The 24,319-nt window shown below is 41.8% G+C and overlaps 2 protein-coding genes across 6 annotated transcripts in view; one reads left to right on the plus strand and one right to left on the minus strand.

Annotated features, from left to right (window-relative positions):
* CMC2 (C-X9-C motif containing 2) overlaps positions 1–24,319 on the minus strand; it is a 38,350-nt gene that overhangs the window by 12,311 nt on the left and 1,720 nt on the right. Inside the window, exon 4 of one of the 4 annotated variants that reach the window (XM_070044235.1) lies at positions 15,086–15,235. The exons of 1 other annotated variant lie outside the window; for it this stretch is intronic. Coding sequence is in view for 1 of the 3 variants with exons in the window: in XM_070044234.1 (XP_069900335.1) it covers positions 1,995–2,168 (174 nt within the window). In the remaining 2 variants the exon portion in view is untranslated. Of the gene's footprint in view, positions 1–1,994; positions 2,624–15,085; positions 15,236–24,319 lie in introns of those variants that run through there. 2 more of the 4 variants (XM_070044234.1, XM_030863270.3) reach the window with 2 other exon arrangements.
* On the plus strand, positions 2,181–23,132 carry CENPN (centromere protein N). 2 transcript variants are annotated; one of them, XM_030863261.2, is made up of 11 exons: positions 2,181–2,685; positions 5,065–5,245; positions 6,495–6,540; positions 8,377–8,436; positions 8,737–8,813; positions 14,811–14,987; positions 17,008–17,109; positions 18,383–18,446; positions 19,972–20,084; positions 22,120–22,246; positions 22,512–23,132. In XM_030863261.2, the coding sequence occupies exons 2-11, from the start codon at positions 5,075–5,077 to the stop codon at positions 22,592–22,594; spliced, it is 1,020 nt and encodes a 339-aa protein (XP_030719121.2). In that variant the 5' UTR covers positions 2,181–2,685; positions 5,065–5,074; the 3' UTR covers positions 22,595–23,132. The 2 variants fall into 2 exon arrangements, with proteins under 2 accessions (XP_030719121.2, XP_030719118.2); XM_030863258.2 differs by having other exon boundaries at positions 2,181–2,515.

Here is a 24,319-nt window from a genome sequence, read left to right on the forward strand (position 1 = left end):
CTTGTCACAGCTACAACTCTTCCTTCCCCATGCCAATCCCATCCACTTCCTCAGGTATGCACACATTGATACCACAACAGTCCACTTAAACTCTTAAAAATGTTCATCTGTGACAATTTGATATTTTGATAACTGGCTAATCGCCCCCTGCAAAGCAACTGTAACTTTTACTTGGAGGTAAGCTGGGAGGGTTTAAGCAGTAGGGTGCCCTCACTAAAGATATAAAAACTATAGTCTTATTTTATTCACTGCTTCACCTTATTCTACCAAGACCCTGAGGTAAAATTTTTCTAACGAGTATTCTATGATAGGCAGAAGACTTCAACCACCAGGTGGCACAATTTTAGAAAATAAAAAAGCTGAGAGTAAGAAATACATTAACACTAGTGAAGAAAAGGGAGGAAGCATTCTAATAACACATTTCAGCAGAACTATGATCACAAGGGGGAAACCCTATATTTTAATGCCACTTAGGCTTTCTTTAGAAAGATTTGGCTATTGTGTGGTCCCACCAGAAAGAAATTTACACTACAGTTATAATTTCTAATGTCATTTTAAAACAAGCCCAGAAAAGCTCTTGTTCAGAGTCTGAAGGATCTGTTCTCCAGGAAAAATGATAAAGTAAGAGTTAATGCTTTCTAAAAGATATTTTTTAAGTCTAATTTCAGAAAGCACTGGAATTAGTTAAGTGAGTGTTTCTCTACTTCAAACTGCCCCATATTCAGTAGAGGTAGCAAACATAGCAGGGGACTCCCTACCCTACCCACTTTTACTTATCACAGCTGCAAAGTCACCAAATCTAAACAGATGCTTTTGAGTGACAAGTGCTCCCAGAGTATAGACCATGCCCCACTGCTACTGAGAGCAACCCACATAATTTCTTAAGGAATGGGCCCAGGTGCAGCTTTCCCTGAACTAATATTTACCAGCACTTACTTGGTGCTGAGCACTCTGTCAGATCACTTGAATTTCAGAAGAAAAAAAATTAGTCCATGAACTTCAACGAACACACAGGCTAGTGAGGGAAGGGACATTCCCCTAAATGCACATAGTAAATGCCCAATAAATGTTTACTGAACGTTGAATATAGGATTACCATGGATTTGAGAATTGATTCAGACATCGACATAGTTATTTTTTTAAAAAAGGTGGGAAATGAGGGTCACTTTAAATCAACCAAACAAGTGCAGAAGCCTGTGTAGATAGAAAAGGAGACACAAAGGGTGTCACAACAGAATTCCTTTGCCAGCGCAAACTTCTTTTATGCATTTAAGTCTTCAAATGAAGGCTTCCAGAACTCGGATTTACTGAAGACTCTTCATAAACCACTTACTGTGAAACGACAAGCTCAGTAATCTTGAAACCCAATAAACGAGATTTGAATGTCACTTTCCTTGAAAAGCGTACTGAGGGTGATCTCACTGGATTCTCGCATCGCAAGACGGATTAGTGGGAACTTTCTCTGAAGCTGAGATGCGCCCTAACAGGCTCCCACCTACCACAAGCAAATCCTAAACGCCTGGATACCCAGTAACAGTAATCATCACACAACGTACTGAGCGCTCACCGCGTCAGACACGGTGTTCAGGGCTTCCCTTCTCACAACCGAGGCGCTGGGTTATACCCATTTCACAGGCGAGGAGGCTGACGCTCGGGGTGAGGAGGAGCTCGCCCAAGGTCACAGGCTCGAGAGCGGCGGCCAGGCCGATTCCCGCAGGCAGTGAAGGTCTACACCGAAGCCGGCTCTCAACTACCAGCGCGCGTCCCAGAGAATGCCCGAGGGCGGGGAGCTCAGGACGACTCCAACGCCCCGGCAACACCCAGCGCAGTGGTCCCAACCCCCCAGGCGGGCGCGAAGTCCCGGCAGGATGGCACACAGCGGGGCGCGCGAGTTTGGGACCTGAGGGGGGACAGGTGAGTGTCCCGCGGCCTCCCCTCACACCTCGGCCACGAAGAGAGCGCTCCTCCGAACGGCCCGGACCCCCGAGACTCACCCGACTGGCGGCCACACCCGGAGAGCGGAAGCGGTATTCACCGGCGAAGACTCTGCACCCAAAAGCCGGCGGCCAGGGCGCCGGAACCCGAACAGCTCCGGGTGGCGAAGGTTCCGCGCCCTCCACGCCTGACCCCGCGCGGCCAGCCCCCACCGCTCGCCGCCCGATGCGCATGCGCCATCCGGCCTGGACAGGCCCATTTTCTGGCGCTGTAGGGGGAGAAAGAGCGAGTCCGCGAAGGCGCGGCAGAGCCTGAACTTTAAGTCGAACCGACAAGCCAGATTTCGTGGCTGGGATTAAAGCATTCAAACAATATTCTCTGCTAAGAAGAGTGAGGCGGGGACTCGGAGAGTTTCACTTCCGTCGCTCTCCCCACACGGTCCCCTGTGCCGAGGGTACAGTCCAAAGTTTTGGCTCCGCCGGGAGGGGCTCCAGGGCGGCGGGAACTGCAATTGGTGGCTTTGAAGGTGCAGCAGGCGGGAACATCTGATGAGGAGAGAGCCGGCCGGCGATGTGGTACGGTAAGAGGACCCCTGGCGGAATGGCATCGGGCCCCCGAGCGTGGAGGAAGCCTTGAAGAAGCCACGTCCCACGACTCTGAGGCGACTTCTTCGCGACTGCCGCAAGTCCCAAGGTGTGGGATTGGCCCTTGCTCTCGGGCCGGAGGCTGGGGACTACACTTGAGGCTGAGGTGAGGAGGGCGATGACGCTGGGCCGTGACGTAACATCCGCCCGTGGTGGGGCGGAGCCTTACGTAAGGCCTGCGTCACGCTGGAGCCGCGCCGAGCTGTCACCGGCTAAACTATCCCAGCCCTGCCTGGGTTGCTGCTTTTCCCAGAGTTGAGTGTTCTTGTTTTTGGTTAACCTTGGCGTCCGTCCTTTTTAGTCTTTGCAGCCTCTCGCATTACTCCTGCTGCTCCTTGTGGCAGCTCTTAGGCTGTGCAGATTTCCAGGAAAGTTACTTAAAAGGGACCTTTTTTGTCATGCGTTCATTCAGCTGTTATATCTCGAGCACCAAGCCAAGCACTGTGCTAAGCGCTCAGATGTAAAAAGAAGTTAGCTAATCACAGGGAATCAGAAGAGTTTATTCAAGGGTTTTCCAACTTTATTGATGAGATTGTGTGGACTCTTTCTACCAGAATTCTTTAGAATGGCATTCCCAAAGTTTAGCGGGAATTAAGACTCTTAGTCTTAAAATGCAAAAATCTCAAGCCCTTCTCGGTCCCCCACCCCACCCCCAGTTTAAATCGTTGGAGCCCAGGAATCTGCATTTTAACAACCACCATCTCCAGTGTTTTTGATGGGAGACGCTGGCTTGATATTGTCACCGACTGTTGGACCCTAATCCTTCCCAGGTTGTTTACCTCCTCAGGCACGGCTGCTTCAGGACAGCCTCTAAGACTTCATTCCACAAGTATTTCCACTAGACAGTTCTTGGGCTGACACTGTTCTAGATTCTAGGAATGCAGCTATGAATAAGACAAACATAGTTCCTGCCCTAGTGAAGCTTAATCAAATATTTAATGCAATAAAGCAATAAGCAAGATAATTTCAGATAGTTCTGTAAAGACAAGGTGGGGAAATAACTAGATTGGGTGGTCAGGGTAAGTCTCTCTGTGAAGAAGCATGGCTGAGACCTGAATTACAAGAGCCATGTGAATATGTGCAGAAGAACCTTCTAAGCAGGGGTCACCACAGATGCAATGGCCCTTAGCTGAAGGGATCCTCTTGTAATAGAGAAACTAGAAGGGCAGTGTAGCTGGAGCTCAGAAAGCCAAGGAGAGAGTGGTGGATGACAGGGAGGCAGGAACCAGACAACGCAGGGCCTTGTGGACCATGGTGAGGATTTCAGTACTGACATTAAGGCAGGTGGGTCCTGCATCTGGACAAGGAAATGAGTCAGGCTCAATTTTCATGATCCTCATGCTGCTCCCACATTCTTAATTCAGTTATTTTTCTCTCTAAAGAACTAATCATTCCTCTTTATTTTTAACTATTGTTTTTAGTATCTTTTCAAAGTATTGGGTTGGCCAAAAAGTTCGTGTGGGTTTTGCCATAAGATGTTACAGAAAAACCCGCACGAACTTTTTGGGCAACGCAATATATTCAACTACCCATATATTTTCAGAAGTGGGTGATGGTAATAAATTATATGCCGTGTTCAACACTTAAATGGTAGAAATACGTCGCAGCCAGGATTCTTTTAGGGGAATCTCCTCTATTTGCCCTTGGAAATCCCATAGTCGTGGTGGAAGCAGGTGAGATTGACAGACTGACTTCTGCCTCTAGTCATAAAGGCAGCCCTTCATGATCTCTGACCTCACCTCCTCCTCTGTGCCTTTTCACTCACCACTCTGACCTCTCTGGAGGCCTCCTTCTCCCTGTCCCTTGAAGACCCCGAGGCTTTTGCACTTGCTGTTCCATCTGCCTGGAAAGCTCCTCCACCAGCTAGCCCCATGGCTCACTCTCCCTCCCCCAAGGATTGGCTCAAATGTCACCTTCTCTCTGAGGCCTGCTCTCCATCCCCACCACCCATTGCCAGCCTGCTCCACTTTCACTGCTTCCTAACACCGCTCCGTTTTCTCCTCAGCACTTATCACTTTTAACATTTTTTGTGATTTTCCTGTTGCCTGTCTCTCCCAACAAGAAAGGACGCTCCACATTGGCAGGGATTTTTGTCTTTTTGGTTAAAGCTGTATCTATCCCCAGTGCCTAGAAAAGTGCCTGGCACACACAGATGCTCAATAATTTGATACATGAATCAGTAAATGAGTGAATGATTCACATGTCATTGCCATCAAAAGATCAAAACACTCTAGCCAGGAAAGGAGGGAGAGCACTAATTTTTAAAAACTCTAAAACATATTTAAATGTACGCTTAAGGAGAAAATAGTTTAATCCTCCTGTTGGAACACTGTTCGCAGAGCGCCTGAAAAATGGTAAACATTTGGGTGCTTGACCTACAAATCAAAATTCTGGCTAAAAATATCATGCTGAAAATTCACTAAGTTACACTTTTGTGTTTGGTTAATACTTTATCGTGCTGTTTTTGGTTTTGTCTTTATGAAAGTGCCAAAGAGATGGATGAAACTGTTTCCGAGTTTTTCAGGAGGACCATCTTGAAAATCCCATTGACTGAAATGATGACAATACTAAAAACCTGGAATTTTTTGTCTGAAAATCAACTGCAGACTGTAAACTTCCGGCAGAGAAAGGAATGTCTTGTTCAGGACTTGGTTCTGCTTTGTGAGGTAACAGTGTTCGAAATGATTAACCTTGAACATGATGCTACCCTTTGGTTTTTTTCTTTCCTTTCCTTAGTCCGAAAGAGATGTAAGGTAGCTGCTAGGTTGTGAAGTTAGGAGGGCTACGTACCACGATAGCGGAAAAGAAACTAATTTTTTTTTTAATTTGCTCTTGGCTGCGTTGGGTCTTCGTTGCTGCGCGCGGGCTTTCTCTAGTTGCGGCGAGCGAGGGCTACTCTTCATTGCGGTGCACAGGCTTCTCAGTGCGGTGGCTTCTCTTGTTGCGGAGCACGGGCTCTAGAACACAGGCTCAGTGGTTGTGGCGCACGGGCTTAGTTGCTCCATGGCATGTGGGATCCTCCCGGACCAGGGCTCGAACCCGTGTCCCCTGCATTGGCAGGTGGATTCTTAACCACTGCGCCACCAGGAAAGCTCCTCCTCATTCATTTTTAAATAAATATACTTTATGACCCAGCAATTCCACTTCGAAATTTACATATATGGAAAACATAATTTAAAAAAGGAGGTATATGTAATATCATAATTGATAAACATTTATATACCTAGTTATAGATATGTAAATATCTATATATAAAGATGTTAACTAGCATTGTTTACACACAAAAAATTGGAAACAGCTATACTTAGGAGATTAGATAAATAATGATATGTCCACATAAAATATTCCTTAACCATTAAAAAGAATAAATTAGATCTTTCTGTATAACACTGAAAGAAACTATATAATATGTAAACATATAAATGTGTGTGTATAGAGCAGTGGTTCTCAGCTGGGATGATTTTGTCTCCCAGAGGACACAATGTCTGGAGACGTTTTTGGGTGTCAAAACTGTGGGATTGGGGTGCTGCTGGGTAGAGGGTAGAGGCCAGGAATGCTCCTTTACATCCTAGGACAGCTTCTACAACACAGCTTTATCTGACTCAAAATGTCACTAGTGCCTGGTTGAGAAAACCTGGGATAGAGGAAATCTAGACGGATACCATAGATTAAAAAAAAAAAAGTTAAAAGTGATAAATGAGGATTAGATCGGGGGAGAACAGTTGTGAGAACCTGTAATGAGACACGAATCAGAAGGTGTATGTGTTACTTAACAGAAGAGCAGAGATGGGAGACAGTTGTCAGTAGAGTACTGAGAGAGCCCTCATCTGCTCTAAGCAATCCTAAAGTGTGCTGTAGATGGGGTAGAACCACACCTATCACCACGATTACTAAAAATGGTATATTCTCTTTCAGGAAAATCGTGCAAGTCTCAATGATGCAGCCCTTTTAGACATCATTTGTAAGTTTTGGTGATTTGTATTTACGCTTAACCAGTCCAGTTTCATCAGAGAGGCAGTTTTGTATGTAACGGCTCAGATTCTAGTCAAGTTGACCTGGTTTCATATTTCAGCTCTGTCACTTGTGTCCTTTGCCAAGTCACACGACCTTTTTTTAAGCCTCAGACTTTTCCTAAGTAAAATGGACATAATAACAGCTTCTACTTCACAGGATTGTTATGAGGGTTAAATAAGATAAGACTTGAAAAGCCCTTAGCACAGTAACTGGCATACAATAAGCACATAGTTAGTGTTTGTTAGGCTTTGTATTATTATCAACAGAATTTGAAAGTAGATGTCTGCGAATGTGTTCTAATTACAGCGCAGCCTGTAAGGAACGTAAGGATTAACAGTGACCGTACTTGCACATAGAGTGGTCATGGGGGCACTAAGTGGGAGAGGCACACATGGCTCTGGGGTCTGCATGTGCAACTAGAAGGAAATTGGGCCCCCGGCTAAGATAGGAGACACTAGAGGTGGACCAAGCTTGTCACAAATATCATGGATTAGTCTAGCATGTGTTCTATTTGAGGAAATATCTGCATTTGTATTTAAGTCCTTGCCATTTATCATGAACTTCTACACGGTGTTTAAAAGAATCATTAACGACAAAAAGTTTTTAATCTCCATTATTACGACAGCAACCTTATTCAAAGATCATTTAGCAGGCCATCTGAACTCTGAAACAGAGAACCAAGGAAGAAAATACCGGAAAGAAACAAAACCCTTTGGATGCTATCTTTCAGGGCAGGCATCACATTATACCTGATTACACCTGTTTTGGACAGAACTGGATAATCAAGAATTGTCAGGCCATCGCCATAAATGGGGTGGGATGGGGAGACAAGGATGCCAAGGCACCAAAAAAAGAAAAAGAAAAAAGACACAGGACAAGAAAAGTAATAAGACAAAGGCACAGCAGGTTGGTGCCCTTGAGTATTGGGGCCAACAGCTCCTCTTATGGGGTGCAGAGCACCTTGGTCCTAGGTCCAAAGACACAGGGATGCAGACCGAGGTCAGCGCAGGGATAGAGTAAAGCCAGGATGACAATGTGTTGGGACTGAACTCAGTAACTTCCTAGGCCCATTTTTACTCCAAGATACTCTTAAGTTTGTAACTCCTGGAGGGTGTCTTCTATATCATACATTCATTCATTCATCAAATATATATGTTTAATGCCAGCCAGTGGCTAGATGCTGGGACTACAGCAGTGAACAAGACTCAGTCCAATATCCCACAGGTACAAGCAGTGTAAAAATGAACATCTAAATGTATGCTGTAATGTCAGGTAGTGGTAAGTACTATGAAGGAAACTAAAGCAGGGCGGGATGGGGGGTCGATTTGGGTAGGGTGTTCAGGGTAGGCCATTCTGCACTGTGGCATTTTAGTAGAGACCAGAATGAGATGTGCAGCGAGCTAGGAGAAGAGTGCTCCAGACTAAGGAAAGCCGATAGAAACACCAGTTCCAGGAGCACATCGTCCCTGGCTTGCTGCGTAGATGCAGCAGTCTATGGAGTAGACCTGTGTGGACAGAATAAATGGTCTAAGAATAAATGCTAAATCTCTACTATGTTGAGTAATTCTTTATGACTTGTTTTATTTGTCTGGAGTAAATTTGATCCATTTAAAATTTATATTTTGAATAAAGATCTGTATAACTTAATTTGTAAATTACTGTTAATTTTCTCCACTTTCACATTATTAAAAATATGTATTTATAAGTTGAAAGTTCTCTGATATGATAGTTACTCGAAAGTTCTCCTGATATGATAGTAATAAGCTCTTCCTCCCTGTCTCAGATACTCAATTTCATCGGCATCAGAAAGTTTGGGATGTTTTTCAGATGAGTAAAGGACCAGGTAATGTTTTCCATTTTTAACTGAACACTTGTATTTGATGTTTTGGCAATTTAAAAATAAGTAGCAGTTTGTTCCTCGTAAGTCTCTTTTCTTTCCAAATGCGGTGATTATTACTCATGTATAAAAAAATGAGAAATATATCTGGTGACGCTCTGTCAGGGGTACCAGCAGCGTTTGTGTGATTTGATCATTACTGCTCTTTGAGGTTACACCAAATGCTTATCTTCAGGATCTTTGTAAATGTATTGAAGACACTGTAGCTCCCTTGATTCTTCTTGATTTTTCTTTTCATTTTGACAGGTGAAGACACTGACCTTTTTGATATGGAACAATTCAAAAGTTCATTCAAGAAAATTCTTAAGAGAGCATTAAAAAATGTAAGATTAAAATTTATCTGAATTTCCATAAAATTCAATTTCATGGCATCTGTGCACTTAAAATTCGCTACTACATTCTTTTTTTCAATTTGTAAGAATTTCAGTTAGTAATATTCCATACTGTTCTATTCCGTATCAAAGACAAACTCTACTCGGTGTAAAAACTTTCCTCTCCCCTTACCTCTCAATTCAGGGGCACTGCTTCTTTCTCAAGAGCAGCACTGCCCGGTAGGACTGTACAACGATGGAACTGTTGTAGATCAGCACCGTCCAGGACCCAGCTAGCAGCCAAGTGTGGCTGGTGTGACTGAGAAACTAAAATGTTCGTCGTGTTTAACTGTGATGAATTTTCGTTAAATGGCCCTAGGTGGCTCGTGGTCACAATGTTAGGGTAGCTCGAGAGCACAGAAGAGTCCTCAGCTGCCAGTCTGTTTCCACAGGTACCACCTCAACATCTTATCCTAGGTTGAGGTGATTGCTTTTTTTTTTTTAATTTTTATTTTATATTGGAGTACAGTTGATTAACAGTGATGTGTTACAGGCATACAGGAAAGTGATTCAGTTATACCCATACAAGTATCCATTCTCTTTCAAATTCTTTTCCCATTTAGGTTATTACAGAATGTTGAGCCAAGTTCCCTGTGATATGCAGTAGGTCCTGAGGTGATCACTTTTTAACAGCCTCCCCTCCTTCATTCCGTTTCCACCTTACTCTGCCTTAGTCCTCCTTGCATATAAAGACATGCCAAAACTGTCCCATTCACTGTGCACTGCCTGTCCTCTCTGGCATAGTGGTGTTCCCTCTTCTCTGATAAACTCCTTGACCTGTCTCTCCATCCCCTTACCTCATCCTGTCTCTAACTGTTCCTGCTTTCTACTTACCCACCTGTCACCGAACATATTCCCTCATCTCCTTTCTTATAATGACCCTCTGTGTGTGCTGTGAATCCATCTCCTATGTCCTCATCCAACAGACCTGCTTTATTTTCCTCTGTTCTCTTGCATCCTTAATCTCTTGCCTCTTCTGATTCCTACTATACTGCTTACAAATGTGCTCAGGTCTCAGTAAAAGTACATCCTTTCCCCAGGCTCATCCTCAAGCTCTGTGCTTTCAGCCACAAGACTCTTGGAGGGAAATATTTCTTCTTGCTCCAGATGTGTCCCACACGTGGAAGCAATCCCACTGGCCCCTCCTCACCGCCCCCTTCACTTTCCTCCAGCAGGAGCAGGGCCTTAGCCTGAGTGAGAGCAGCTGCCTGCAGGCAGCACCTACTCTGGTCTGTTCCTCCAGGGCCGGCTCTGCCCCTGCAGGGAGACCACTCAGAGCGGTCCTGCCAGTTACCATGGAGGCTGCTCTGCCTGCTTCTGGATTTGGTATCAGGAGGGCCACTTGCCTGGAGCAAACTCCCCATTCCTTTAATCGCTGTATTTTTTAAAACATTTCAATAACCCTTAAGACAAGTCAACCCGGCCCCTACCCCCAATTACTCTTCTTTGTCAAAAATGTCCTAACTGTTTCTCCAGATGAATCTTAGAAACATTTTCTCAGGTTTACAGAAAACAAAATCTTCAGCCGTTTGAGTAGGGGTGCATTTATTTATTTTTTGACTGCGCCACACGGCTTATAGAATCTTAGCTGCCTGACCAGCGACTGAACCCAGGACCTCAGCAGTGAGAGCGCAGAGTCCTAACCACTGGACCACCAGGGAATTCCCTGCATTTAATTTATAAATTAATTCAAAGAAAATTGTGAACCAAGAGAAGGTATGTCTCCTTTTTTTTTTAATTTTGTGAATAAGCAAGCACTTTTTTTTACCTTGCTCCTAAGTTCTTATTTTGGATTATATTATTTGAAAACTCTTCTTACCATGAAATTATGAACTTTGCAGACATTACAGGAGAGTCCTGTCTGGACTGTGGCTGTGGCACATGCACCTGCTTTTTTTTTTAAAACAAAGAGCCTCATTACCACATGACCCCTGGCCAGCCCTCCACAAGTGTTGTGGATATGTGGTTTGGACCCTTCTGGAAGCAGCCTTCTTATGAAGCTGAACATGACTGGCTAACTCATCTTGAGAAACACTCGTCTCTCTCTCCTTCTCTCTCTCTCTCTCTCTCTCTCTCTCTCTGGTCCAGTTCAGAGTTTATCCCATCTTCTCTCCCAACACCTTCTCACTTGATGGTCTTTCCTGTCCCTGTTTTAGGCATCAGGCACTTTTGTTCTTTTAACCCCAGGCCACTGCCCTCACCAGGCATGGAGAAAAGAGTCTGAAACACTCATATTTATTCCCACTATGATGCCCATGTATTTCAGTTGTTAGATTTCTCTTTTCTTATCACTACCAAAAGCTTTTGCCTCCTGAATGAATTTCAGGCACACTAGCGGGGGAGGCTGGGGGGACAAAGGAGCTTTTTTACTGATCATATCTGTCCTGCTTGAAAGGCCAGCTAGAGAGTGACGTGCTTTGTATACTGCAGGTTTTAGATGAGGATGACCAGGTAAAGGCCGTGTGTCTTCTCTGTCTCCCCGTCCCTCTACTCCAAGCTGGCCCACGTGTCCTCAGCCCTTTCCTCAACTGACTGAGGACTCCCAGCTTATCTTCACCTTCCTCCACATAACTTAACTAGTGGCTGGATAACTCCACTTTCCCAAAGGCTGATGATGGTGACGTCATGACAAATAGCACCTCCTGGTGCCCAGGAGTGAAGAGTGACTCACCTGCTGCTCTAGGACAGGCACCTTAACCTTTCTGTGCCAAGGACCCTTTGGCTATTAGTGAAGCTTATGGACCACTTCTCAGAAGAGTGTATTTAAATGCTATAAAATAAAATCCATAGACTCACAGGGGAAACAAAAGGTATTAAAAATACAGTTAAGGTATTAAAATGGCAAATTGTGATAAGTAATGCATGTGCTTCTTTATTAACACAATAAATAATCTCATGATGGGTCTAAAAGCAACTAGTTTCAAAGTACTAATAGGTATAAATGATATCTTTGAGGCATGTGCAACAATTATAATATGATAAGAGTATTTGGGATTTCTATGGACAACAAAGTAACGGGTCTTAAAATTCCACTGTTTTGATGCCTACTTTCCAGTTGAAGGAGATGCTAAATTTCAGTTAGAAATCAGTACAAATAAAGATGAAATTTTTCCCCCACCAAGTCCACAGATGCCCTGAATTCTAACCATGGACTTCAGGTAAAGAACTCCTGCCCTGAACCAATGGGGGAGAGAAGCTGATATGAAAGGACACAGGGAGCCTAACTGGGGAGTGATGGGTGGAGAGTGAGTGAGTGAGTGAGTGAGTGAGTGAGTGTGTGAGTGTGTGTGTGTGTGTGTGTGTGTGTGAGAGAGAGAGAGATTGACTGCACATCATACCAGGTAAAACTCTGCAAAATACAAAGTTCTTGGAAAAACTTACAAAGAAGAGACAAACTAAAAACTGCTTCAATCGTAAGGGAGCACCTTTTTTGTCCCTTTCTGTGCCTGTATCATGTAGTATAATAATGATGGTCTGTGTTAAGTATGTTAATGTGTTAAATATGTGGTGATTCTTTGTATTGTAAGCTTCCTTTGATTCTCACGCCAAACATACGTATGTTCAGTAGCTTGTGGGCCTTGGCCAGTTACTGACAGTTGATGGCTAGTGGAGGATACCCTGGCCAAGAGAACAGTCCCAGTTTCGCCAAACCACTTAGGACCCTTGGCCACACTCGTTTATGTCATCTTAAATTTTTTTTTTTTTTAATTTTTTGCCTGTTCCACATGGCATGTGGGATCTTAGTTCCCTGACCAGGGATCAAACCCGCACCCCCCGCATTGGAAGCACGGAGTTTTAACCACTGGACCGCCAGGGAAGTCCCTTGGCTGCACTCGTTTAAGCTTGAGCAATATTAATCTGAGCTCTCCTCTGTGAAACGCTTTATCCCAGGTATTGCAGGAGGATATCCATTGAGGTAGTTTCTTGGGAAAATAATAAATATCTATATTTGGGCCCTGCCTCTACGGGTATCTGAGTATCTTCTTTACTTTAAGAATGTGAGATGGAGCATCGGCCAGCCGGGCCAGGATTACACTGACTCTGTGGACGCCCTTTCCTCTTAGCCTATTGATTTTTAACCTTTTTTTGGACTATAGACCCTTATGAACATTTTGATAAGTGGCACAGCACATCTCTAGAAAAGCATACCTTTAGACATGTCCATCCAACGGTGCATCCAATTCAGGAGGTCACAGACCTCTTTAAGTCCCTTCATGAGCCCTCACTTAAGTTATCCTCATTCTAGACTAGAGACTACCTGACTCCGTTGAATGCTACCAATTTTCTCCTAGCGAAAATGTGCCCTCCGTACACTACACTCAATGTTGACTTTACACACTTATTTTCTTTTGTAATGTGATGCAAAGAGGCTATTCAGAATAAGATCCTGTCCTCTTCCATTCAAGCTGGCAGAGGTCCACTGCATGCCTGCTGGGGCCGAGAGCTGTGCTGTTCATCTAGGGGAAGGTCAGACTGCTCTGTACCCTCCATGCCCCTCGTCGTGGGTTCCTTGTCTGATACACTGAGGAAATTTGGGGAAGCAACCAGATAAAGAGTGGGCAGAGTCAAAATACAGTCGGCCCTCCCTATACATGGGTTCAACATCCATGGATTCAACCAACCACAAATTGAAAATATTCGGGAAAAAAAATTCTAGAAAGTTCCAAAAAGCAAAACTTGAATTTGCTTTGGGTCAGCAACTGTTTACATAGCATTCATGTTGTACTTATGATTATTTACATAGCATTTACTTTCTATTAGGTATTATAAGTAACATGGAAATGATTTAAAGTATGTGGGAGAATCTCACAGGTTATTTGCAATTACTACACCATTTTATATGAGACTTGAGCATCCTCGGATTTTGGTATCCTGAGAGGGGTCCTGGAACCAATCATCCAGAATCCTTAGGGCCAACTGTAACTGCCTTCTTTGCTAATGTCAGCAGCCATGTGATCACCAGGAATAAGATACAAGAGGGAGGAAATAAAGAGATGTGGGCAGGGGATTCCCTGGCGGTCCAGTGGTTAGAATTCCACGCTCTCACTGCCGAGGGCCCGGGTTCAATCCCTGGTCAGGGAACTAAGATCCCGCAAGCTGCGCAGCACAGCTAGGAAAAAAAAAACAGGGATGTGGGCAAGCCAAGTGTGCCTGTCTCAAGTATCTCCAGGGTCTGAGCTGCAAGGGGGGCTAATAATCTAGGAGTGAGCTATTAATTCCATAGAAACTGGCAATCATATTTAAAAGTTTAGAAAGGTCTATATTTTATCCATGAAATGGAAACCACGTAGAATTTCTTATATTCTCGCTATGTAACTTTGCTTTGGGGTAATTTTTAGCACCTGAGCTAAATGCGTAAAAGCATTAGGATTAGTATTTTTTTAAGCCCATTGCTACATAGAAGTCTTACTATTAAACTTTACAGTGCATGCTAGGTCTGTGTTCAATGCTAAAAATGCTTCCTTATAAGATATCTCATTTGTGAGGCTGCTTTGCTTCATAAACTCTTATAGTTTTTCAGGACAAAGCCCAAGAAATTACTGAAAATTTCTGATGTCATATCCTGCTTGTAGGATTTAAAATTTTTTTCCTTCCAAAAGACTTTGCAAGGCACGAATGTATCTTTACAAAACGACCACAAAATATTTTCCCAAAGATTTCCCAAAACACTGTAATGAAGAGTAGGAGAGGGACTTCCCTGGTGGTCCAGTGGTTAAAACTCCATGCTTCCACTGCAGGGGGCATGGCTTCAATCCCTGGCTGGGGAACTAAGATCCTGCATGCCTCACAGCACGGCCAAAAAAAAAAAAACGTAGGAGAAAAGACTGCCAGACCTCAGCCGGTGTGCAAGATTATAATAACATCCTTCACCCCTAAAAAGCACCTGTTGTTGGTGCCCCATGAGATTTTAATTAGGAAACTTACATCTTTTTTTTTTTTTTAAATAAGGTGACAGTCAGCTTCAGAGATGCTGAGGAGAATGCAGTATGGATTCGAATTGCCTGGGGAACACAGTATAGAAAGCCAAACCAGTACAAACCTGCTTACGTGGTGTATTATTCCCAAACACCATATGCCTTCACTTCTTCCTCCCAACTGAAAAGCAATCTACCCCTTCTGGGTCAGGTATGGAACCAATTACTATAAGTTATAATGCTGTATTATCCTTATCTCAGGTCCGTGTAGGTTTAAACTGCTCAATATCATTTGATATAAAATGCGACCTGTAGGGGGACTTCCCTGGCGGTCCAGTGGTTAAGTCTCCGCGCTTCCACTGCATGGGGCACAGGTTCAGTCCGTGGTCAGGGAACTAAGATCCAGTATGCTGCACGGTGCAGCCAAAACAGAAAATACCACCTGTAATTCTTTATCTCCTAAAATAAGAAGCAGAAAACGTTATTATTCTACAAGTGGGAGGACAGCATAAGCATTGGTTTAGAACTCTTCATTACTGTCTTGTAATTGAGAAGTAGTACACAATCAAGGTAAAAATCCAACCAACATAGAAGTCTCTGAACAGTCTTTTTTTTTTTGCGGTACACGGGCCTCTCACTATTGGGGCCTCTTCCGTCACGGAGCACAGGCTCCAGAAGCGCAGGCTCAGCGGCCATGGCTCAGCGGCCATGGCTCATGGGCCCAGCCGCTCCGCGGCATGTGGGACCCTCCCGGACTGGGGCACAAACCCATGTCCCCTGCATCGGCAGGCAGACCCTCAACCACTGCGCCACCAGGGAAGCCCTCTGAACAATCTTTTAAGACTCCATACCCTTCTGCGCAATCCCATTCACCCAAAATAACTGCTTTTAACAGTTCTGCTATTTCCTTTCAGAAGATGTTTTATTACAAAAACCACACTGGTATATAGGGTCTGTAATTTGCTTTTTCTAACTTAACAGAACATTTCAATGAGGTTACATATGAATGTACCTCACTACTTTTTCATGACCTCATCATTTACCTATTAATGAACATTATTTTCATTTGTAACCATTTTCCCCACATTGCGTACACAAGAAGCGTGCTTTAACAGCAGATGGTCCTCTGGTCAGAGCCTGCTTCTGTTTATGGTTCTGCCTTTGGTGTCATAGGCTTCCTAGCATCTTCCCCCAAATAAGCCATCCCTAAATTAGCCTGGCAACTGCTGCTGCTTCCACCGTCTTAACATTCACAACTACAATGGTGCTTCAGTTGGTTCCAGAGCTGATTGTAGATAAGCAGCTCTGCCATCCTGGCTGCATCATCTCTAGTGCCAAGTAGAACACCAAGTCCTCCAGGCAGGCGGACTTGTCATTTAAATTCCTTAGGTGTTTACTGAAATGGCAGAAAGATTGCTACTGCTGCTCACTTCTATTTCTTTCTAACACTTAACTCTCCTTTACATTTGGAGTCTCTTCCTCCATAATAAATGGTGGTTTTCCATCCACTGACAGCCAGGTGAGTCCACCCTGTCCCACCTAGTTTAAACATCACCCCAAAAGCTAATGTTCTTTTCTAATGTGTATCTTAAGGCAAACTTATTTCTACGCTCTAGTTCCAGGTAAATACCTTATTCTATTAATTCTGTTTCAGTCTTCCAACTTGTTTCCCCAGACGATGGGAAGCTTTTATAAGTTGCATTTAATTTGCACTTTTTTCTTCAAAATTTGTCCTAGAGCGTACACACATATTTGCATTTTTGTATGGCAGTATCGTAGTATTAATGACTAGTAATCAAAAATGGTAACATTTGAGTATTCACTGTTTATTCTTAACTCTGAATTTCATTTATTATAATTCCTAACTTTAAACAGGATCACTTTGGGACTTCCCTGGCAGTCCAGTGGTTAAGAGTCGTGCTTCCACTGCAGGGGGCACGGATTCGATCCCTGGCTGGGGAACTAAGATCCCACATGCTGCTTGGTGCGGCCAAGAATTTTAAAAAAAAAATTTTTTAATAAAAAAAATAAACAGGATCACTTTTCTAAAAATGGTATTACAAAAGACCTTACATTTGTGAGAATCTTAATGCCATTAGCCCCTGTTTTTGTTTTTCAAGCTGAGTAACAGGCCATGAGATTTAATTGTTCTGGATTTTTTCCTGAACAAGTATTGTAAATACAGAGATAGATACAGTAATGCTAATAGTCTTGCTAATTTTCACTTCAAGGCACTGACAATTGCTAGCAAACACCATCAGATTGTGAAAATGGACCTCAGAAGCCGGTATCTGGACTCTCTTAAGGCTATTGTTTTTAAACAGTATAATCAGGTGAGCCCATCAGTGACTCTATTTAAAGTTAAGTCTCCATTTTCTCTTTCACACATAATTTAGAAGCTGAGCAGGTGGGAAAGTCTACCTCCAGCGATAGGAGATCACGTCAGATATCCCTGGAATGCAGAAAGTTTTCAGTTAACATGAAAGGAAACAATATAATTTCTTTCTCTCATCTTTTTATAGTTGCGTTGTATTTTATACTGCCCATTAGTCATTAGGGTCTATGTTATAGGTCCCCGTTTCCAAATCATCTATTCCAATCACAATTTATTTTCTCTTCAGAGTAACTCGACACTGTCTTTTGAAGCTGATTATATTATTCTGTTCTGCAAGAGAGAAGCAGAATTTTTTGTCCCATCAGTCAAGCAGGTGATACAGGAGTTGGAAGTAAAGGAGAAGGCATTGGTTTATTAAGTCCCACAATTTATTTGTCAAAATTATTTGAACACATTGTTCCCCTTTAATGATAAGAACGGATCTGGCTCAGGGGGTTTTTGTTTGTTTGTTTGTTTTTTCCTCTGCATGGCATCTGTGGGCTCAGATGTTCACATTCCTATAGGATTGTTAAGGCTCTGTGTATATCTTTGAGCCCTTAGGTATGTTATACTTATGTATTTTCATCTGTTCTAAGTAGAAAGAAGTGATGGCTCTCTGCAAGCTACTCTTTAAGGAAAAAATCTAACATTAAGAAGTTAGATAATGATTTTCTCCCACAGCAGCCCCTCCCTCTTACCTACCACCCTCCTACCAAATTGCTATCAATGGTTCTCCTATGACAGTTGCATTTCTAGGAAAATTCATATTGTCAAACACTTAATTATAAAAACAATGGCTTCAGTGGGGAAAGTAAGCGAAGGGGTCTGAGAGGTTCAGACTTACAATAGGAAAGTTATTTTTCGATAAGGAATCTCAGCAAATTTTTTACAGTTATAAAGACATATATATAAAGCTGAAACATCACATTGTAAATGCTGCCTCTGATTCCTCTAGCTTTTGTATTCACCAGCTATACTTCTTCCAGATCCATTTTTTACGTTAACAAGGTACAGAGCTCCTCAAATAAAGCAGCCATGTTGCTGGCATTCTCTGCCAACATCGCTCTAGGAGAAATGCTCAACTCAGTCTGCAAATGGCCTCAAATCTTTGTGTTGGGAAAAACTAAAGATAAGATTTGCCATATTTTTGTGCATTAAAAGCAATTAATATCTATACTTCAAGGTGATAAAATTAGGAAAACATTCACTTTTTTCTTTTTTCTTTTTCCTAGATCTTTGAAACTCACAACTCTACTACACCTCTACAAGAAAGAAGCCTTGGGCTAGATATAAATAGTATGTGTGTTTTAAGATAAAAACTGAAATTTGGAAGGACATTCCTTTTCAGATTTCTGTCACCCAGGAAAACATTTATGTACCAGGATGTGATTCAAAAGTATTTACTGTTTTCAGAAAATTGAAAATTACATTTCTGTTGAAGTGGGGAAGATAAGCTACCATAATCTCTTTTAGAATTTACTAGACTGGCATCTAATAATAATCAGAACAAAAACAAAAATTAACTAACAGTTGTTGAGCATTTCTTCTGTGCCAGGCACCATACTAAGGTGTTTATATGAGTCATTTCCTATTTCTTCACAGCAGTCCCATGAACAAGCTCTTTTCATCAGGAAACTGGGTTTCAGAGAGGTTTAGTAACTTGTGAGGCAAAATCACATAGCTAGGAATCGGCAAAGCCAGGAGTGAAATCCGAATCTGAGTCTGGAGCCCAGGCTCTTAATGCTTCCTGAGTACTTTATTGCATCTCACAGGTATTACGTTATTTACAAATTGAAGGTCTGTGGCAACCCTGCGTTGAGCAAATCTCTCAGCGCCATTTTTCCAACAGCATTTGCTCATTTCACGTCTCTGTGTCACATTTCCATAATTCTCACAATATTTCAAACTTTTTCATTATTATTATATTTGTTATGGTGATCTGTGATCAGTGATCTTTGATGTTACTACTGCAAAAAGATTACAACTCCCTGAGGGCTCAGATGATGGTTAGCATTTTTTAGCAATAAAGTACTTTTTAAATAAGGTATGTACATTGTCCTTTTAGACATAATAGTGTTGCACACTTAATAGACCTCAGTACAATATAAACATAACTTTTATATGCACTGGGAAACCAAAAACTTCATGTGACTCACTTTATTGCAGTGGTATAGAACTGCACCTGCTTATCTCTGAGGTGTGCCTGTAATCAGAATTGTTACCCTGTTGCTACTCACAGGTGACATGAGTCCTTTCCTAGAAAACCCAGGAGAATATAGTATGAAACTACTAATGTAGATCAGAAAGTTCAGAAAAGTGATGGGGTACAATATAGATTTATAAAAATGAAAATGTTCCTCTCTCTTGGCAGTGACTTGGCAATAAAATGAAATGGTACAGCCATTATGAACTAAACATATTTATGACTTTCCAATGGCATAGGAACTGCTATTGATGTCATGTTAAGTAAAGAAAGCAGGATACAAAATTGTGTGTATTTTATAATCCCAGTTTAAAAAATACATATCTTTTTATTCACTGAAAAAAGGGTTAGACAAATAGATTAAAATGTTAACAGTACTTATCTCTGTGTGGTGGAATTATGGGTGATTTTTATTTTCTCTTACCAGCCTATACTTTCCAGCCTTTCAACAATAGGAAATTATTACAATCGAGAAGAAACAGTAAACATTATTTTTAAGTTATGCAAGCAAGTTGAAAGGTTAGGAATGGAAGGATGATACTTTATGGATGAAATATATATTATTATAATAATATTAAATATATAACAGCTGTTTCTCTTGAAATCTTCCATCTGTAGTGGATTCAAGGATCATTCATGAAAACAAAACAGAAAAAGAGAGGGTCCAGAGAGTGACTCAAGAAATTTTTGGAGACTATCCACAACCAAGGCTAGAATTTGCACAATACAAGGTAGGACACTGCTATAAACTAACTACAACTTATCAAGATTTTTTAAAAAGAACTAAAACTAAGTGGAAAACAGATCTAAGCAACTGTCTCTTATTCATTTGTCACTTTAATGTTGTATAAAAAGTTTATGAGTTAAAATAGACTTCTTTATCATATTTAGTAAGTTCCTCTGTTGCAAAGGAGACCTTTGGAAATTTTGAATTTGTCTTTTCATTTCACCTTTCGTATTAATTCAGTTATGTATAACCAGCTGTGATCTGTATTTTTGAGAAAAAAAAAAAAAGGTAGGTTATACCTTTCTAGCCCACCCACACCTAGAACAATGCTTGCACATGGTCAGTGCTCATAAATACTTATTAAATAAAAGAGTGAATAAATAAGTCATTACAAAGCCCAGTTGGCATCATGTGGAGAAAACCCAGCAGCCTGCAAACCTGGCTCATTACAGAAGCTTGCCCACCAGGAAAGCCAGGTGGGGGGCAAGCCCATGGCCACCATTAGAAGAATTCAAGGCTTATATCATGATCACGCTAATCTAATACTCATGCTCATACTCGTAACACCCTCCTCCCCTCAGACCTTCCAATAAAATTCTTTCTGCTTAGAAGGAACCTTCTGCAGCTACGGACCACACTTTAAGTCTACCATTGATCTGCTCACTCAGGCCCAGTGCCTGTTTGGTTTGATTTGTTTTTAGTGGGAAAAGTTGACTGACACCTTTCAAGTTATGCTCCCTGAATGGCAGGTTTCAACCCATTTCTTTTAAACAGCTCACACTCTTAAGAAAGTCATTCTCAAAGTGTGGTCCCTGGACCAGCAGAATCAGCCTCAGCTGGGAATACGGGTAAGAAAGGCAGGTTCTTGGCCCCATTCTAGTCCTACTGGATTGCGGACTCTGGAGGTGGGTCCCAGACAGCTGTCTTCACAAGCCCTCTAGCCGATTCTGCACAGAGAACCACTGATCTAGGATACATAAGATTTAGTCCACAAAACTTCTCTTTATACACATCTTAGAATGGGTCTGTTCTATAAGTCAAGGCATACATTTTTTCATACCTGCTACTAATTTTTCCCTACCTTTTCTATTTTGAAAAATGTCAAACCTTCAGAAAACATGCAAGAATATTACAATGAGCATTCATTTCCCCTTTGTTTCAAAATTTACTAATGGTTAACATTTTGCCACATCTGCTTTCTTTCTCTTTCTTTATTCTGAACCATTTGAATTAACTGCAGACATTACTCACCCTCTAAATATTTCAGCATTCTGTCTCTAAATTTTAAGGATCATTTTAAGTTAAAAAAAAAATAAAATGAAGTTAGAATCTAAGAGCCCAGTACCTACTGAAGTAACAGTACTTATATATTTGATGATATGAAGGAACTGTTATTAATTTTTTTAGGTGTGGTAATGTTATGGGGGTGAAGTTTTGAAAAAGAGTCCTTTTTAGGACTCTTTTAGATACATTGAAATATTTGCAGGTGGGATACTATGGTGTCTTGGATTTGCTTGGAAATAATCCAGTGGGGGTGGGCAGTAGGGAACGGAAGGTAGGGTAATAGATGGAACAAGACAAGTCATTGTTTCAGCTGGGTGATATGCACATGGGGACTCATTACACTGTGCTCCTCACTTTTGTATGTTTTCTAAATCTTCTATAATAAGAAGTTAAACTGCGGTAGTGACTCAAAACACAAGACATTTTTACATCGAAATGACAGATTACAAAAAACTGCTCATTTTCCATTAAGAATGCAAACCTAATGCTCAGGTAAAGGGCATCTGAGGGCAGAACTGACATGCAAGGTCTCCTGTGTGTCAGGCACTGTGCACGCTTGGCTTTTTGCATGCGATATTGTTGGATATACTGGTTGCCCTCAATGTTTGCAATTAGCAAATTAAATGGTTCCCACCCCCATTAGTCCCTGTGTTTCTTGATAACAAGAATTAGTGAAATACATAATCCTATTTCTTTATATTTTGCCATTGCAACTGATATATTTAATCGTCACTTAAAAATATATCTGTTGACAGCTTGAAACGAAATTCAAAAGTGACCTAAATGGGGGCATCCTGGCTGAGAGAGAAGAACCCCTCCGGTGCCTAGTTAAGTTCTCTAGCCCCCATCTTCTGGAAGCACTGAAATCCTTAGCACCAGCCGGTAAGTAGTCAGGACACTTCATCAGCCAGAAGAATTAACAACATACTACATTCGACCCTCTCTTTGCTGACTAATTGCCCCTGAGCTTTCTCATGGCTCTAGTCTGCTATCCCATCATGCCCTGTTTTGCATATTCTGCTTCACTTAATGGGGGTCCATGATCCACCCTCTAATCTCGGTCATTTTTAAACTGACTCAAATCGTTGTCCCTGTGATTATTTTCATTTTCTTTTCTTTTCTTCTTTTTTTTTTTTTTTAATTTCAGGTATTGCAGATGCACCACTTTCTCCATTGCTCACTTGCATACCCAATAAGGGAATGAATTATTTTAAAATTAGAGATAAATAAGATGTATGTGGTTTTGTAAGTACAGCTTGACTGTATTGCATATGCATTTTATAATGACTAGCTGGATAGCTTCTATCTGCAAACTTGTTTTAGAGATTAATCCTTGATGTTGATGATTTAGAAATGTTCAGTATAGTTCTTGGGACTGATTCTTTCCTCCTCCTGCAAAGCATAGCAGTTGTGGGACTTTAAGATGTGACAGGATGTCATTTCTCTCACTCCTGTCTCTCCTCAATCCTGGAGAGGTCTGGTTCCAGTTGCTGGTTTCCAGGGATTTTCTCTTAAGCCTTGGATCACAGAAAGAAGCAACAAGAAACTATACCCAACCCAAAACTTTCCAGGAGAACCATAAAATTGGTCCATTCAAAAGGCAGAATTGGGCCCATTAAGTTATTATTGCAGGAGGTAGCCTATCAGTTGATTCAGCTATATAAAATAATGATTTCATTGTAAATATGGTACTTCTCGTCTATTTTATCATACATATGGCATTCGAACTGACAGATAATATACAGGTTTGTGAATAAAGATATTTAAAAATGGGTGTATCGGTCACTTGTGGTGAAAATCCTACAGTGATCATCACTAAATTGCATGTCCTTTTACAATAACACTTTAAAATCTACTCCCTATCTTGATCCACAAAGGATTTGGGGTTATAACAACATATGTTACAATTATGATAAAATTAAAAGGTGAGGGGCTTCCCTGGTGGCGCAGTGGTTAAGAATCCAACTGCCAATTCAGGGGACACGGGTTCGAGCCCTGGTCCAGGAAGATCCCACATGCCGCGGAGCAACTAAGCCCGTGCGTCACAACTACTGAGCCTGCGCTCTAGAGCCCGCGAGCCACAGCGACTGAGTCCACGTGCTGCAACTACTGAAGCTACGTGCCTAGACCCTGTGCTCCACAACAAGAGAAGCCACCACAATGAGAAGCCTGCGCAACACAACGAAGACCAAACACAGCCAAAAATAAATTAATAATTAATTTTTAACAAAAAATTAAAAGGTGAGGAAATCTGGGCAAATGAAGGACAGAAAAAGAATAGGAGGACAAAATAAAACTAGAGGTAAGATTACCACGTAAGAACATACAAGTGCCTCCTCAACTGCTAGAATAAAAGGAAAAATTTGGATGGTGTTAGCCAGTGGCCAAAGCAGAGGAGAAAAACACCAGTTTAAATGAGATATTTAAAAACTAGTATATCAGTTACTTCTGATGAAAATCAAAAAGAGGCTTAATATACAGATATAAACACAATCAGAAGGGGCTAAACAACGCTTTATACCAATATAATGTATTGGTATTGTCTATACCAATAGATATTTTATGTGAAATATATTTGTTTAGATTTAATTAGCAAATGGCTTAGACACTTCAGTTATCTCAGAGTGAGGCACTGAGTCTGTAGGGGCTTAATAATGCTAATTTTTTTTGTAGACCACAGTCATGGTTTAGAGCATCTGTTCCTATGTGCACACATATGGTAGGCACTTCTACTCAGTGCCTGAATGCCCATATTAGGTCTGTACAGAGGCCCTGCAGGTTCCTGGGATGGTTTCCCATAGGCTCACAGCCCTTTCTGGTGCTTTGCAAGGATGTGCAATGAGAGCCTGAACGAGAAAGCCACTATTCATATTGGGTTGGCCAGAAAGTCCCTTTGGGTTTTTCTGTAACATCTTACAGAAAAACCCAAAGGGACTTTCTGGCCAACCCAGTATT

This window comes from Globicephala melas, chromosome 19 (assembly GCF_963455315.2).
Source record: "Globicephala melas chromosome 19, mGloMel1.2, whole genome shotgun sequence".
Taxonomy (NCBI): Eukaryota; Metazoa; Chordata; class Mammalia; order Artiodactyla; family Delphinidae; genus Globicephala; species Globicephala melas.

Coding starts and splice junctions, on each gene's coding strand:
- CENPN (XM_030863258.2), top strand. CDS start 2,484: ATGAGGAGAGAGCCGGCCGGCGATGTGGTACG. Junction 2,516..5,064: donor CCGGCCGGCGATGTGGTACG/GTAAGAGGACCC, acceptor TCTTTATGAAAG/TGCCAAAGAGATGGATGAAA. Junction 8,814..14,810: donor TTAAGAGAGCATTAAAAAAT/GTAAGATTAAAA, acceptor TTTTTAAATAAG/GTGACAGTCAGCTTCAGAGA.